Source organism: Ursus maritimus, unplaced genomic scaffold (assembly GCF_017311325.1).
Source record: "Ursus maritimus isolate PB19 unplaced genomic scaffold, ASM1731132v1 scaffold_17, whole genome shotgun sequence".
NCBI lineage: Eukaryota > Metazoa > Chordata > Mammalia > Carnivora > Ursidae > Ursus > Ursus maritimus.
In genome coordinates, this window is record NW_024424119.1 from 32814298 (window position 1) to 32829543 (window position 15246).

Here is a 15246-nt window from a genome sequence, read left to right on the forward strand (position 1 = left end):
GGCTTTAAATAATGAACTCCTTTCATCTTTCTAGCAACTATCCGGTAGGTATATTATTATCATCTGCAGTACACAGTTGTAGAAACTAATGTACAGAGCGGTTATATAATTTGCGGGTAAGTGGCAAAGCCCAGGATTTGAATTCAGGTTATCCGTTTGCACAGTTTGTGCTTTTAACCAAACCAAGAGACTATATAATGCCTGTTGAGATATCAAGGGACTTAATTTCTTTCTAGGCCAAGAAAACAATAGGCAGTGAAGTGAATTCCAGTATATACAGTAAGAGGATTAGTATCTGTAATTGGAGGATAAAGAGAGATCAAGTATTTTTAAATATATAAAATAGAAGAAACTTTTTAGATTTCATTGGTTTGAATGTTCTTGAAGTTCCTACTTTAGGGATGGCAAATATCTATCCCTGTATCATATTACCAAAGTGCTCATAATAGCATTGCTAATTGACCTTTGCATTCTCCCATCAAACCTAGAGTTTTCTTGCCAACATAACTCAACCTGTTGTTGTCAGACAATTATAGTTGCTTGTAAAGTGAAACCAGCTTCCTCTGCTGTATCAAAGTTTAGGCCAGGTTATGGTACGGTAAAAAAAATAGCCCCCAAATCTCAGTGGCTTATAGTAAGTACCACAATTACGCTACTTTACCTGTAGGTCATTTATCTCTGTTCAGTGTTATTCACATTCTGGAATCCAGGCTGAAGGAAAAATAGCCCCTACTTTGAACATGGTTTTCTAATGGGAGAGGGAAAACAAATGGTGAATTATGTGCTGCCTTTTAAAGCTTACTTTCAAAAGAGGCACATTTTCCATTTCATTGGCCAGAGCAAATCACATGGCTAGGCTGATATTAGAGAGGAAAATGGCCCTGAGAAGGATGGGCCCAGTAGGAAGGGGCAGTGATTATTTTGAATAAACAATCCATCACATCTGCTTAGAAGTATTATCAAGTATGTATGTCCTAAGATTTTAATGATAAAATGAATTCTGTACCTTTATAAGCTTACTATAAAAGATTTGCTATTGAATCTTTTCAAGTATAATTCTTACAAAGTTTTTTATTGTCTACTAAATATGTGGTAACTTAATGTCTAAGGCTTGTTACAATTTGTTTCTATCAGGTGCTCGATCCCAGGCAGCTTCTATTTTAACCAAATTTCAAGAACTCAAAGATGTTCAAGATGAGTTGAGAATCAAGGAGAATAAGCTACAGGCTCTAGACGAGGAATTAGCAGGTCTTAAAAACACAGCTGAAAAGTAAGACTTCTGTCAAATTAAGTTGTATTTTTAAGTTTCTTTTTGGTCAGAGACTCACGGTAGAAAATGAAAGAATTTTCTCTAAAGAAATACAACTTCTGCCCTTTTTCATAATATCCTTGATTTTATTTGAATAAATTGTGAGTAGATAACTTGTATATCAGTTACTTTTTTCTGATAAAAATAATGTCTTTTATAAGAAAATAGGAAAGGTAATTAAACAAAAGGAAGAAAAAAACCATCAGCCGAATATTTTTCTTTCCCTGTTGAGATATACCGTTACTCTACTGGGATTGGTGGGGAAATCCGTAGATATTCTGGAGGTTCACACCAGAGGATACTGGAGTCCTTCATTTGAAATGATAAACAGTATAGCATCGATCAGATGCCAACATTAAGTTTAGCAGCTTGTGGCTGTACATACAAGGATCACTGGGTTGCCTACTGAGGAAGTAAACAAGTTCATGTCAGAAAGTCATTGTTAAAGTGTTTCCTTACAGTGTTTCTTCTGTATGGGTGTGGATATGGGTATGCGTGTGTGCTTTTCAACATTATTTCTGTTTGTGTATGATATGGGGAGATATTTTTATTTTTTTTTAAATTGGGATCATGCTATTTAATGTAACCTCTTTTTGTCAGTTAATGTTATTTATTACTGAGTGCTTCCTTTGTGCCAAGTACTCTTCTAGGAGCGGGAATATAGCAGTGAACCAAACAGATAAATCTCTTCCTTCTTCTTGTTGTCATATATATAGCTGGGAAAACACAATAAAAAAAAGTTAAATTGGTAAAACATATTAGCTAATGCTAAAGTTCTAAGAGGAAACATGCCACAAACTTAAAAAGTACATTATTTGAAAGTTTCTAATTTTTTCCAGTCTCTCTGAAGATGACAAGTGGAAAGAGAGTTAAAATCAGACATTTTATTCAGAATTCACAATACTGAATAAAAGTTAAAATATGTACGTAGACAAACTTCAAATATTTGTAAATTTTTAGCATTCATCTTCTGAATTATCAAAGCTTGGAATGGTGCCAAAACTTTTTTGGAATACTATACATATGGAAGAGATGGTCATAATCATTCAAAGATAGAAATTGTAACAAAATGCCCACTTTCAAACATATACATGTAGAGCCTTTTACCTTCATTAACATACATTACCAAAAAGTGAATGAACTTTTCTCTGTGAAAAAGGAAGATTTCTGAGATCTTTGGAAGATTTGGCAAGGCACTGAGTATGTAGTTGCATTTGGCTTGGAACTGTTAAATGATCCAATACTATGAATAAAGTTATTTTGCAGAATTGTCTGGTGGCCTGATTGTGGCATTGAGGTCAAGGAAAGGAAATAGATTTTTAAAAATATGAGAGTGAAGGGCACCTCGGTGCCTCAGTCAGGTAAGCATACGACTCTTGATTTCAGCTCAGGTCTTGATCTCAGGGTCGTGAGTTCAAGCCCCGTGTTAGGCTCCATGCAGGGCGTGGAGCTTACTTAAAATATGAGAGTAGAAAGGTCCTAAAGCCATTCTTTTATGGACCATATTAAGAAAATAGCATTCTAAGTTTTTTCAAATTTTTGCACTCCACGTTTTTAAATGAATTGAGAAATGGCTTGAAAATTATGGTTTTAATTGCTGTCAGGAATTCTCAGGCAAGAATACTCAAGGGAGTATTTATGTTTTATAAGTTGCTTCCTTCCTTTTTCCTCAGACCTCATGAATTTCTAGTGCGAAGCTTCCTTGTGTATTTATTACAGCTTGAAATTTCACTGCAGCTGAATTAGCTAAACACCTTCCAAAGAAAGAATTTTCAGCAGCTAGAAATGGGCTAGAATTACAGGATTTGCAAGAAGAGCACACTGTAATGTTTAAGTTCAGTACTATGCCTTTTTAAACTATCGGTCTCATTACAAAAAGTAGGGAACTTTGTTTAATATTTGAAAATGGGAATCGATAACCAGATTTTTGAAATTTGGTGTGGAGGTTACATTTTAATGTGCTTTTGTGGTGGGGAGCTATTGTGGAGTTTTTCCTCTTGGTAAGGATCTGTAGGAGAGACCATTTTTAAGGGAACCTATTTATTCCAAGGTTATTTTTAGTGTTTTCTAAAATTAAGAGTATTTCCGTAAGTAGTTATTATCAGTATTGGTCATTTAGAGTCCTTTACCTTCAGTGACCAAATCAGACTTGAATTTGATGCCTCAAAAATATGAGTCATCAAAGCTATTCTTGTAACCAGTGGCATCTTACACTGTTTATATTGTGAGCTTATTTTAGGTAAGAGCCTATAGTTTAAATGCATTTCTCAAATACCAGAAAAGTTGTGATCATTTATTGTAAATTTGTCTTTTTCTCAGGTATCGCCAACTAAAACAGCAGTGGGAGATGAAAACTGAGGAGGCAGATTTATTACAAACCAAGCTCCAGCAAAGCTCATATCACAAGCAACAAGAAGAATTAGATGCTCTTAAAAAAATCATTGGTGAGATAAAAACATTTTGTGTTTAATCAATTTCTACTGATAACCTTACTTTAGATATTTTAGATCTCCTATTATATATTTGAATTGATCACTCCAGATATTTTTATGATATTGCCAAGTTCTGCCCCTTTGCAGCAGTACACATTTCCACCAGTGGCATATGAAAGTTCTCATTTCTCCAAATCCTTTCCATTCTCGAAAGACTAAGCTCTCTCTAATCTGATTGTTCTGTAGAGATAGCACATTAGTATTTTAACTTGCAGATCCTTGATTTGCTGGTGAAGCTTGGGATCCATATATGTTCCTTGGACCTTTTGGTTTCTACATCTGTGAATTTTCTATTTCTTTTCCCCATTTTTCTTTTGAGTTGTTTATGGTTTGTTTCTATTGTTCTCATACTTAAGAGTTCTGATTTCTTACGGATTATCTGCATTATGAATATCTTTTGGTTTATGTGTTTGTCTTTTGACTTTGTTGATAGTATTTTTGTTAGGCAGAAATTTTTAATGTTTGACGTGATTCAGTTTATAGCTGTCTCTACCCCTAATTTTAAGAACTTGTCTTACACTTAATTAGAATTGTATATGGTAGTTTTAGTTTTTCTCATTCCTTAGGACAATTTTCCCACTAATATATTTTCTTCCCCTTTTATAAAATTAAAAATTTGCCCATTTTGTTCACTCCCCTACCTCTGCCAACCATTAATCTGTTCTCTGTATGCATTAGCTAGGATTTTTAAAAATTGGGTAAGATTCCACATGTAAGAGATATTGTATCATATTTCTCTTTCTCTTTTTTCACTTAGCATAATGCCTTCAAGGTCCATCCATGTTGCAAATGGCAAGGTTTTCTTTTTTATGGCTGAGTAATATGCCACTATGTATATACACATGCATTTTCTTTATCCATTCATCCAAGGGTGGGTGCTTAGGTCATTTCCATATCTTGACTGTTATAAATAATGCTGCAATGAACATGGGAGTGTGCATATATATTTTTGAGTTAGTCTTTTTGTTTTCTTCTAATACCCAGAAGTGGAACTTTTATTTAGATCATATCTATTTTTTTAATTATTTGAGGAACCTCCATACTGTTTTCCATAGTTGCTGCACCAATTTGCATTCCTACCAACAGTGTGTGGGGGTTCCTTTCTCTCCAAGTCATCTCCAACACTTGTTATTTCTTCTTCTTCTTCTTCTTTTTTTTTTTTTTTGATAATAGCCCCTTCTAACAGGTGTAAGATAGTATCTCATTGTAGTTACGATTTGTATTTCCCTGATGCTTAGTGATGTTGAGCATCTTTTCATGTAACTGTTGACTGTGTGTCTTCTGTAGAAAAGTATGTATTCAGATACTGTACGCATTTTTTAATGAGACTGTTTGGCTTTTTCTTTTTGAGTTTTATCGGTTCTTCATGTGTTTGGGGTATTAACCCCTTACCAGATAAATGATGTGCAGATATTTTCTCTCATTCATTAGGTTGCCTTTCGTTGATGGGTTTTTTTGCCTTAGCTTTTTATTTTTTATTCATTTATTTATTTAAATATTTTTTATTTATTTATTTTGACAGAGACAGCAAGAGAGGGAACACAAGCAGGGGGAGTTGGAGAGGGAGAAGCAGGCTCCCTGCTGAGCTCAATCCCAGGATGCTGGGATCATGACCTGAGCCAAAGGCAGATGCTTAATGACTGAGCCATCCAGGCGCCCCTTGCTCTGATATTGTCCACTTATCTTTGCTTTTGTTGCGTTTGCTTTTAGTGTGAAATCCAAAAAACAATCACTGCTAAGACCAATGTCAGGGAACTTATCACTTATGTTTTCTTCTAGGAGTTTCATGGTTTCAGGTTTTACATTCAAGTCTCTAATCTATTTTGAGTGAAATCTTATGTGTAGTATAAGGTAGTGGTCCAGTTTTCCTAGCACCATTTATTGAAGAAATTGTCCCTTCATTGTATGTTCTTGGCTCCTTTGTCATAAATTAATTGACCATACATGCATGGGTTTATTCCTGGGCTCTGTTTTGTTCCAGCGATCGATGTGTCTATTTTTAATGCCAATTCCATACTCTTTTGATTACTATAGCTTTGTATTATAGTTTAAATCAGGGAGTATGATGCCTCCACCTTTATTCTTTCTCAAGATAGCTTTGGCTACTCAGGATCTTTTATGGTTCCATACAGATTTTAGGATTGTTTTATTTCTGAGAAAATGCCATTAGAATTTTGATAGGGATTTCAGCAATTATGCAGATTGCTTTGGGATGTATGGACATTTTAACAGTATTCTCCCCATCGATGAGTATGGCGTATCTTTCCATTTATTTGTGTCTTCTTCAGTTTCTTTTATCAGTGCTTTATAGTTTTCCGTGTACACATCTTTCTACCTTCTTGGTTAAATTTATTTCTAGGTATTTTATTCTTTTTGATGTAATTATAAATAGGATTGTTTTCTTAATTTATTTGGCAGTTCATTATTATATAGAAATGCAACAGATTTTTGTACATTGATTTTGTATCTTGCAACTTTGTTGAATTTGTTAGTTCCGACAGTTTTTTAGTGGAGTCTTTAGGATTTTCTGTATATGTCATCTGCAAATAGAAATCTTTTCTAATTTGGATGCCTTTGTTACTTTCTTTCTTTTGCCTCTTGCTCTGACTAGGACTTCCAGTACTATGTTGAGTAAAAATGGCAAGAGTCCTCCTTGTCTTGTTTCTGATCTTAGAGGAAAAACTTTCAGCTTCTCAGTTTTGAGTACAATGTTAGCGGTGGGCTTGTCTTTTATGGCTTTTTTTATGTTGGGATGCATTTCATTTATACCTATTTTGAGTTTTATCATAAATGGGTGTTGAAATTGTTCTAATGCTTTTTCTGCATCTGTTGAAAACATGCGCTTTATCCTTCATTCGGTTCATGTGGTGCAGCACATTGATTGCAGCTGTTAAACCAGCCTTGTATCTTGGACCATATCCCACTTGATCATGGTGTATCATCCTTTTAATGTATTATTTAATTCAGTTTGCTAATATTTGCTGAAGATTTTTGTGTCTGAGTTCATCAGGGTTATTAGGCTGTAATTTTTTTTTTTTTTTTTTTGCCTCTGGTGTCCTTGTCTGGTTTTGATATCAGGGTAATGCTAGCTTTACGAGTTTCAAAGTGTGCCCTCCTCTTCTGTTTTTTGAAAGACTTTGAGACTAGGTACTAAATCTTTGAATGTTTGGTAGAATTCACCAGTAAAGCCATCTGATCCTGGACTTTTGTTTGTTAAGAGGTTTTTGATTACTGAGTCAGTGGTCTATTCGGATTTTGTTTCTCATGATTCAGTCTTTGTAGGTTGTAGGTTTCTAGAAATATATGTTTCTTCTAGGCTGTCCTATTTCTTGGTATATAATTGTTCATAATAGTCTCTTGGGGTCCTTTGTATTTCTGGTTTCAGTTGTAATGTCTCCCTTTTTTTTCTGATTTTATTTGAGTCCTTTCTTCTTAGGCTAGCTTAAAGTGAGCCAATTCCATCTTTCTAAGAGCTACCTTTTTTTTTTTTTTTTTTTTTTTTAAGATTTTATTTATTTGACAGAGACACAGCGAGAGAGGGAACACAAGCAGGGGGAGTGGGAGAGGGAGAAGNAGACTTCCTGCTGAGCAGGGAGCCTGATGGCGGGTTTGATCCCAGAACGCTGGGATCATGACCTGAACCGAAGGCAGACGCTTAACGAATGAGCCACCCAGGTGCCCCTAAGAGCTAGCTTTTACTTACGTTGATCTTTTCTATTATTTTTTGGTCTCTTTCATTTTACCTTTGCTCTGATCTTTATTTCATTCCTTCTACTAACGCTGGGCTTTGTTTTGTTTTTTAATTCCTGTACGTGTAAGATTGTTGAGATTTTTCTTGTTTCCTGATGTATGCAGTTATTATAAACTTTACTCTTAGAACTGCTTTTGCTGCATCCCATTAAGTTTTGGTATGTTGTATTTCCATTTTCATTTGTTTTAAGGTATTTTTTAAAAATTTTCTTTGATTTCTTATAGTGTTATGCACTGAAAAGCAGTATAGGACATTGTGTAGTCATGGTCACCATTACTAAAACAGTGTATGGCAGTTGTAACAGTAATGTGCTCATTTTATCTTGCTTTTATTTTTTTCTTTGTAAATTAGAGATATTTCTTCTATGCTTCATCCTAGACATGTTCTCATAGTATTTCTCTACTTTAAGAAAAGGCATAAATGAGCAAAGAATACAATATAACCTTACTTATGAAATTACCTGCAAGCTTTTTGGCAACTAAATAATAAGGGAAAAATACTGTAGTTATACTGTTGATTCTGGTTTAGGACGCATATTAAAGCATTTAAATATATTAAAAAGATAGTCTGAGCTTTTAAATAAGTTGCAGGTAAAGTTTATGTTCCTCAAGTTCATATGCTTGGAAATACTTTCTTTGTAGATCTTTAGATAATTCAAGTATGGCTCTTAGGTAGGATCTGTGTTTCAACGTAACATTTCTGGAATAAGGTTGGAACAGTTAATTTTTTAAAATTTTAGCCTCAAATTTTTCAGACCATTTCTTCCTTAAAAGGTGAGACTATAAGGCATTTATAAAAAACCATTACCTATAACTGCTAATAGTTGGAGGACCTCATTTAGCCACATTTGCCTACCTTATGATGCAGAGGAAAGTGAGGAGACCTTAAAAAACACCGAAGAAATTCAGAAAAAAGCAGAAGAAAAATACGAAGTACTGGAGAATAAAATGAAAAATGCAGAGGCTGAAAGAGAGCGAGAACTAAAGGATGCACAGGAAAAACTGGATTTTGCCAAAACGAAAGCAGATGCTTCTAGTAAGAAAATGAAAGAAAAACAACAGGTAATAATCTTTCCTGAAGTGGAGCCAATCTTTTATTGTCAATATAGTGCTGAAGGTGGTAGAGCTTCTTTGCTGGCCTTACTCATCAGTATTCACCACATCTAAAAGCACACTATACTTCTTCAGGAAATAAATTATTCATCTTCTAAGTCAAATTAAAACACATTTTGCTGAAAATCTTGTAATGGAGGGTCATAATTTAAGGATGGATTGCATTGTCTTGCTAATTTTAGAGAAAGAGCAAAATTGCTTTTTTGTAAATGCTTCACTCAAGAGCAGACCAAAGCTTATATTCTGCAGTAGAGCTATGTCGTATTGGCTCGAGTTGTGACATTGCTATTTGGTGATCATCTGTGTGAATGGATACTGTGAAAGAAAGCATGTTACATTTACAAAGTGCCATTCAGTTGTAGACCGATGGTGATAATGGATTTTATCTTTTGGATAGTGCCAAAGCTGGAATTTGAACGTAGCTTTTTCTGTCCACAAAGGCTGTGCTCTGAATCACTTTTCTCGACAATTTTACTTAAATCTTTCTTCATATTCTGCCACTAAATAACCTGCACAGAGTATTTTCTAATGAACTGAAGGTTATAATGGGAAAGAAGAAAATTGAGAAACTATTTTTTTTTTACATTGAATAATTATGTTTTAAAAAAGGCTTTTCCTCTGCTAATTTTTCTCTTATGTAGAATTCTGTGTTTTTCTCTGTAGGAATAAAAGGATAAAGGAAATAGCTCATGCTAAGCTCTTTGAACCTGTAAAAACTATATATATTTGTCATTTTTTTTTAAGTGTAGGAAAATAAATTTCCTTTCTCCTTCCTTCTTCAGGGGAAACAGCTTACATGTGTTTTGGTAGTTGAATAACCAAGCTGTGGGTCTTACTTGCATGAGAATCTTACTAATATATGCATTTTTCAGTAATTAATAGCCTGTTGAATGTGTAGATAATGGTTTCTTATAGGAAGTTGAAGCTATCACTCTGGAGCTGGAAGAGCTCAAGAGAGAGCACGCATCCTATAAACAACAGCTTGAAGCTGTCAATGAAGCTATAAAATCCTATGAAGTACAGATTGAAGTAATGGCATCTGAGGTGGCTAAAAATAAGGTAACGTTTACTTACCATATTGGAGAAATAGCAAATGTTAATTGAAATGTTGGCTTGAAGATGTTTGACTTTAGAGGTCTCGATATCTTCATTCTTGTCTTGATGAGAGGCAAAAACAGTGCTTAGTGATCCAGAAAGAGTTCTGAAATAATAATACTGATTGTTTTAGTCTGGCTCTCCTCTGAAGACAAAAATTATGCAGTAATTCAAACAGGCAAAGTTTAAATTAAAAATTGACTACAAGAGGAGTTTGGAATGATGTGGGATTGATCACTAGTGAGTAAAGAGAACGCTAAATGATACAGGAAAAGCAGATATGGAGAACAGCCATTACCACCTGTAGGGCTGAGGAAGGGGCATGCCCCATGAAGGGAACAAATCTGGCAAAGAGCCTCATTGCACTTGTAGGGCTGAAAACCAGATCTAGTTGGAGAAGGCATAACTGTGGCCCCATGGTGGTGAAGTTTGCTGACATGCAGGGGAAGCCATCTATAGGGAAATGCCACATGGGATGCCAGGGGAAATTGGCCATGTGAATATGCTGCAAAGTCCCGCTCCCCTCGCCGCCTCTGCTGGATGTCAGGGCAGCCATGCAAGCTGCTAGCTCTGTCACGTGACAAACTTGCCTTCGAGAAAAGCATGCCAGCACCGGGACTGTAAAGCCTCTTTCTCCAGTTTCCCAACAGCATCTTTTTCTGGTGAGGCTGACTATAGTTGCTGCTGGTGGGGGAGAAATGTTGTGATACCAGAAGCAGGGAAGTAAAGGATGGATTTAGGGCTGAGGGGATTTCATATGTTAGAAGACATTCTGTCACCTGCAAATTCATGTTGTGGTATATCTTTAGTAGAGATCATCCTTCATGAATATTGGCTACTCTCTTGTCCCTTTCTTTTTGACTTTGAATTGTTTTGTTTTCATATTGAGGTATAATTGATATATATTAGTTTCAAGCGTACAGCATAATGATTTATTTGTATATATTGCAAAATGACCATCCCAATGAGTCTAGTTAACATCTGTCACCACATATAAAAGTTACACACTTTTTTTTCTTGTGATGAGAACTCTTATGATCCACTCTCTCAGCAGCTTTTAAATATACAGTACAGTATCACTGACGACAGTCACCATGTTGAAGTTTTCTGTCATGCTGCTGTTGATACTCTTGGTAAATAATATCCTTGATTTTCATGTTTTTTTTTTTTTTTAAATGATTTTTTATTATATTATGTTAGTCACCATACAGTACATCCCCGGTTTCCGATGTAAGGCTCGATGATTCATTAGTTGTGTGTAACACCCAGTGCACCATGCAATACGTGCCCTCCTTACTACCCATCACCGGTCTATCCCATTCCCCCACCCCCCTCCCCTCTGAAGTCCTCAGTTTGTTTCTCATAGTCCATAGTCTCTCATGTTTCATTCCCCCTTCTGATTACCCCCCCGTTCTTTATCCCTTTCTTCCCCTACCGATCATCCTAGTTCTTATGTTCCATAGATGAGAGAAATCATATGATAATTGTCATTCTCTGCTTGACTTATTTCACTTAGCATTATCTCCTCCAGTGCTGTCCATGTTGTAGCAAATGTTGAGAACTCGTTCTTTCTGATAGCTGAGTAATATTCCATTGTATATATGGACCACAACTTCTTAATCCAGTCATCGGTTGAAGGGCATCTCGGCTCCTTCCACGATTTAGCTATTGTGGACATTGCTGCTATGAACATTGGGGTGCATATGGCCCTTCTCTTCACTACGTCTGTATCTTTGGGGTAAATACCCAGTAGTGCAATGGCTGGATCATAGGGTAGCTCAATTTTTAACTTTTTAAGGGACCTCCACACTGTTTTCCAGAGTGGCTGTACCAACTTGCATTCCCACCAACAATGTAGGAGGGATCCCCTTTCTCCACATCCTCTCCAACAATTGTTGTTTCTTGCCTTGTCTATTTTTGCCATTCTAACTGGCGTAAGGTGGTATCTCAGTGTGGTTTTGATTTGAATTTCCTTGATGGCTAATGATTTTGAACATTTTTTCATGTGTCTGTTAGCCATTTGTATGTCTTCATTGGAAAAGTGTCTGTTCATATCTTCTGCCCATTTTTTATTTGTTTATTTGTTTCTCGTGTATTGAGTTTGAGAAGTTCTTTGTAGATCTTGGATACCAGTCCTTTATCTGTAGTGTCATTTGCAAATATATTCTCCCATTCCGTGGGCTGCCTCTTAGTTTTTCTGACTGTTTCCTTGGCTGTGCAGAAACTTTTAATCTTGATGAAGTCCCATAAATTCATTTTATCTTTTGTTTCTCTTGCCTTTGGGGATGTGTCATGAAAAAGGTTGCTTTGGCCGATGTCGTAGAGGTTGCTGCCTATGTTCTCCTCTAGAATTTTGATGGATTCCTGTCTCACATCGAGGTCTTTCATCCATTTGGAGTTTATTTTTGTGTATGGTGTGAGATAGTGGTCAAGTTTCATTCTCTTGCATGTAGCTGTCCAATTTTCCCAGCACCATTTATTGAAGAGACTGTCTTTTTCCCACCGGATGTTTTTTCCTGCTTTATCAAATATTAGTTGCCCAAAGAGCCGAGGGTCCATTTCTGGGCTCTCTATTCTGTTCCATTGGTCTATGTGTCTGTTTTTGTGCCAGTACCATGCTGTCTTTGTGATCACAGCTTTGTAGTACAGCTCGAAATCCGGCATTGTGATGCCCCCAGCTTTGTTTTTCCTTTTCAACAGTTCCTTGGAGATTCGGGGCCTTTTCTGTTTCCATACAAATTTAAGGAATATTTGTTCCAGTTCTTTGAAAAATGTCCTCGGTATTTTGATCGGGATAGCATTGAAAGTGTAGATTGCTCTGGGTAGCATGGACATTTTAACTATGTTAATTCTTCCGATTCATGAGCATGGAATATCTTTCCATCTTTTTATGTCTTCCTCAATGTCTTTCAAGAGTGATTTATAGTTTCTAGAATATAGGTCCTTTACGTCTCTGGTTAAATTAATTCCAAGGTAACGTATGGTTTTTGGTGCTATTGTAAATGGGATGGATTCCCTAATTTCTCTTTCTTCGGTCTCGTTATTCGTGTATAGAAATGCAACTGATTTCTGAGCATTTATTTTGTATCCTGCCACGTTACTGAATTGCTCTATAACTTCTAATAGTTTGGGAGTGGCTTCTTTTGGGTTTTCCATATAGAGTATCATGTCATCTGCAAAGAGAGACATTTTGACTTCTTCTTTGCCAATTTGAATACCTTTGATCCCTTTTTGTCGTCTGATTGCTGTTGCAAGGACTTCTAGTACTATGTTGAATAATAGTGGCGAGAGTGGGCATCCTTGTCGTGTTCCTGATCTTAAGGGAAAGGCTTCCAGCTTTCCCCATTGAGAATAATATTTGCAGTAGGCTTTTCATAGATGGCTTTTATGAGATTGAGAAATGTACCTTCTATTCCTACACTCTGAAGGGTTTTAATCAGGAAAGGATGCTGTATTTTGTCAAATGCTTTTTCGGCATCGATTGAGAGGATCATATGGTTCCTGAGTCTTTTCTTGTTGATATGATGTATCACGCTGATTGATTTGCGAATATTGAACCACGCTTGCATCCCAGGTATGAATCCCACTTGATCGTGATGGATAATCCTTTTAATGTACTGTTGGATTCTATTAGCAAGTATCTTGTTGAGGATTTTGGCGTCCATATTCATTAGGGAAATCGGTCTGTAATTCTCCTTTTTGAGGGGGTCTTTGCCTGGTTTGGGGATCAAGGTAATATTGGCCTCATAGAATGAGTTTGGTAGCTTTCCTTCTGTTTCTATTTTTTGAAATAGCTTTAGGAGAATAGGTATTATTTCTTCTTTGAATGTTTGGTAGAATTCCCCAGGAAAACCGTCCGGGCCTGGAGTTTTGTTATTTGGAAGGTTGTTTATCACTGACTCAATTTCTTCATAATTAATTGGCCTGTTTAAGGAATCAATTTCTTCCGGTTTCAATCTTGGTAGTTTATAGGTTTCCAGGAAGGATTCCATCTCTTCCAGATTGCTTAGTTTATTGGCATATAGCTGTTGATAAAAATTTCTAATAATCCTTCCAATTTCAATGGTGTTCGTCGTGACCTCTCCTTTTTCATTCATAATTTTAATAATCTGGGTCCTTTCTCTTTTCTTTTGGATAAGTCTTGCCAGTGGTCTGTCAATTTTATTGATTCTCTCAAAGAACCAGCTTCTAGTCCTGTTGATCTGCTCTACTGTACTTCTGGTTTCTGCTTGATTGATTTCAGCTCTAATTTTGGTCAACTGCTTCCTCGTGCGTGGATTAGGCCTGTCCCTCTGTTGCTGTTCCAGCTTCTTGAGGTGAGAATATAAAAACTGCATTTTAGATTTTTCTATTCTTTTGAGTGAGGCTTGGATGGCTATGTATTTCCCCCTTAGGACTGCCTTTGCAGTATCCCATAGGTTTTGGACTGTTGTATTTTCATTCTCATTGGTCTCCATAAATTGTTTAATTTGATTTTTGATTTCCTGGTTTATCGAGTCATTCCTGAGCAGGATGGTTCTTAGTCTCCAAGTGTTTGAGTTTCTTCCAAATTTTTCCTTGTGGTTGAGTTCCAATTTCAGAGCGTTGTGGTCTGAGAATATGCAGGGGATAATTTCAATCTTTTGGTATCGGTTGAGACCTGTTTTGTGTCCCAGAACATGGTCTATTCTTGAGAATGTTCCATGGGCATTAGAATAGAATGAGTATTCTTTGGTTCTGGGGTGTAGTGTTCTATATATATCTATGAGGTCCAACTCGTCGAGTATGGCATTCAAAGCCTTTGATTCTTTGCTTAGTTTTTGCCAGGGTGTTCTGTCTATTTCTGAGAGTGGAGTGTTGAGGTCCCCTACTATTAATGTATTTTTATTTATATGTCTCTTTATTCTGGTTAAGAGTTGGCTTGTGTATCTTGCTGCTCCCCTGTTGGGGGCATATATATTTATAATTGTCATATCCACTTGTTGAATACTTCCCTTAAGAATAATATAGTGCCCTTCTGCATCTCTAACTATAGTCTGTAGTTTAAAATCCAATTTATCTGATATGAGAATTGCTACCCCAGCTTTCTTTTGAGGTCCATTTGCGTGAAAGATGGTACTCCATCCCCTTACTCTCAGTCTGAATGCATCTTTGGGTTCGAAATGAGTCTCTTGTAGACAGCAAATGGATGGGTCATTTCTTTTTATCCAATCTGCAACCCTGTGGCGTTTTATGGGATGGTTCAAACCATTTACATTAAGACTGATTACTGAGAGATATGATTTTAATGTTGCCATGTTGCCAGTAAAGTCTTTGTTTGTATTGGCTGTGACTTTCTGTTCTGTATCACTCTTGGGGCCTTTTTACTTTTATAGAACCCCCCGTAATATCTCCTGTAGGGCTGGTTTCGTGGTTACAAAATTGGTTAGTGACTGGCGATTCTGAAATGTCTTTATTTCTCCATCAATTCTGAATGACAGCCTTGCTGGATAAAGGATCCTTGGCTGC

The 15246-nt window shown here is 36.3% G+C and overlaps 1 protein-coding gene across 1 annotated transcript in view; it reads left to right on the forward strand.

Moving 5' to 3' along the window:
• SMC2 (structural maintenance of chromosomes 2) overlaps positions 1 to 15246 on the forward strand; it is a 74179-nt gene that overhangs the window by 36546 nt on the left and 22387 nt on the right. Inside the window, exons 16-19 of the mRNA XM_040631670.1 lie at positions 1135 to 1270; positions 3629 to 3753; positions 8420 to 8613; positions 9580 to 9723. Coding sequence (XP_040487604.1) covers positions 1135 to 1270; positions 3629 to 3753; positions 8420 to 8613; positions 9580 to 9723 — 599 coding nt within the window. The remainder of the gene's footprint in view (positions 1 to 1134; positions 1271 to 3628; positions 3754 to 8419; positions 8614 to 9579; positions 9724 to 15246) is intronic.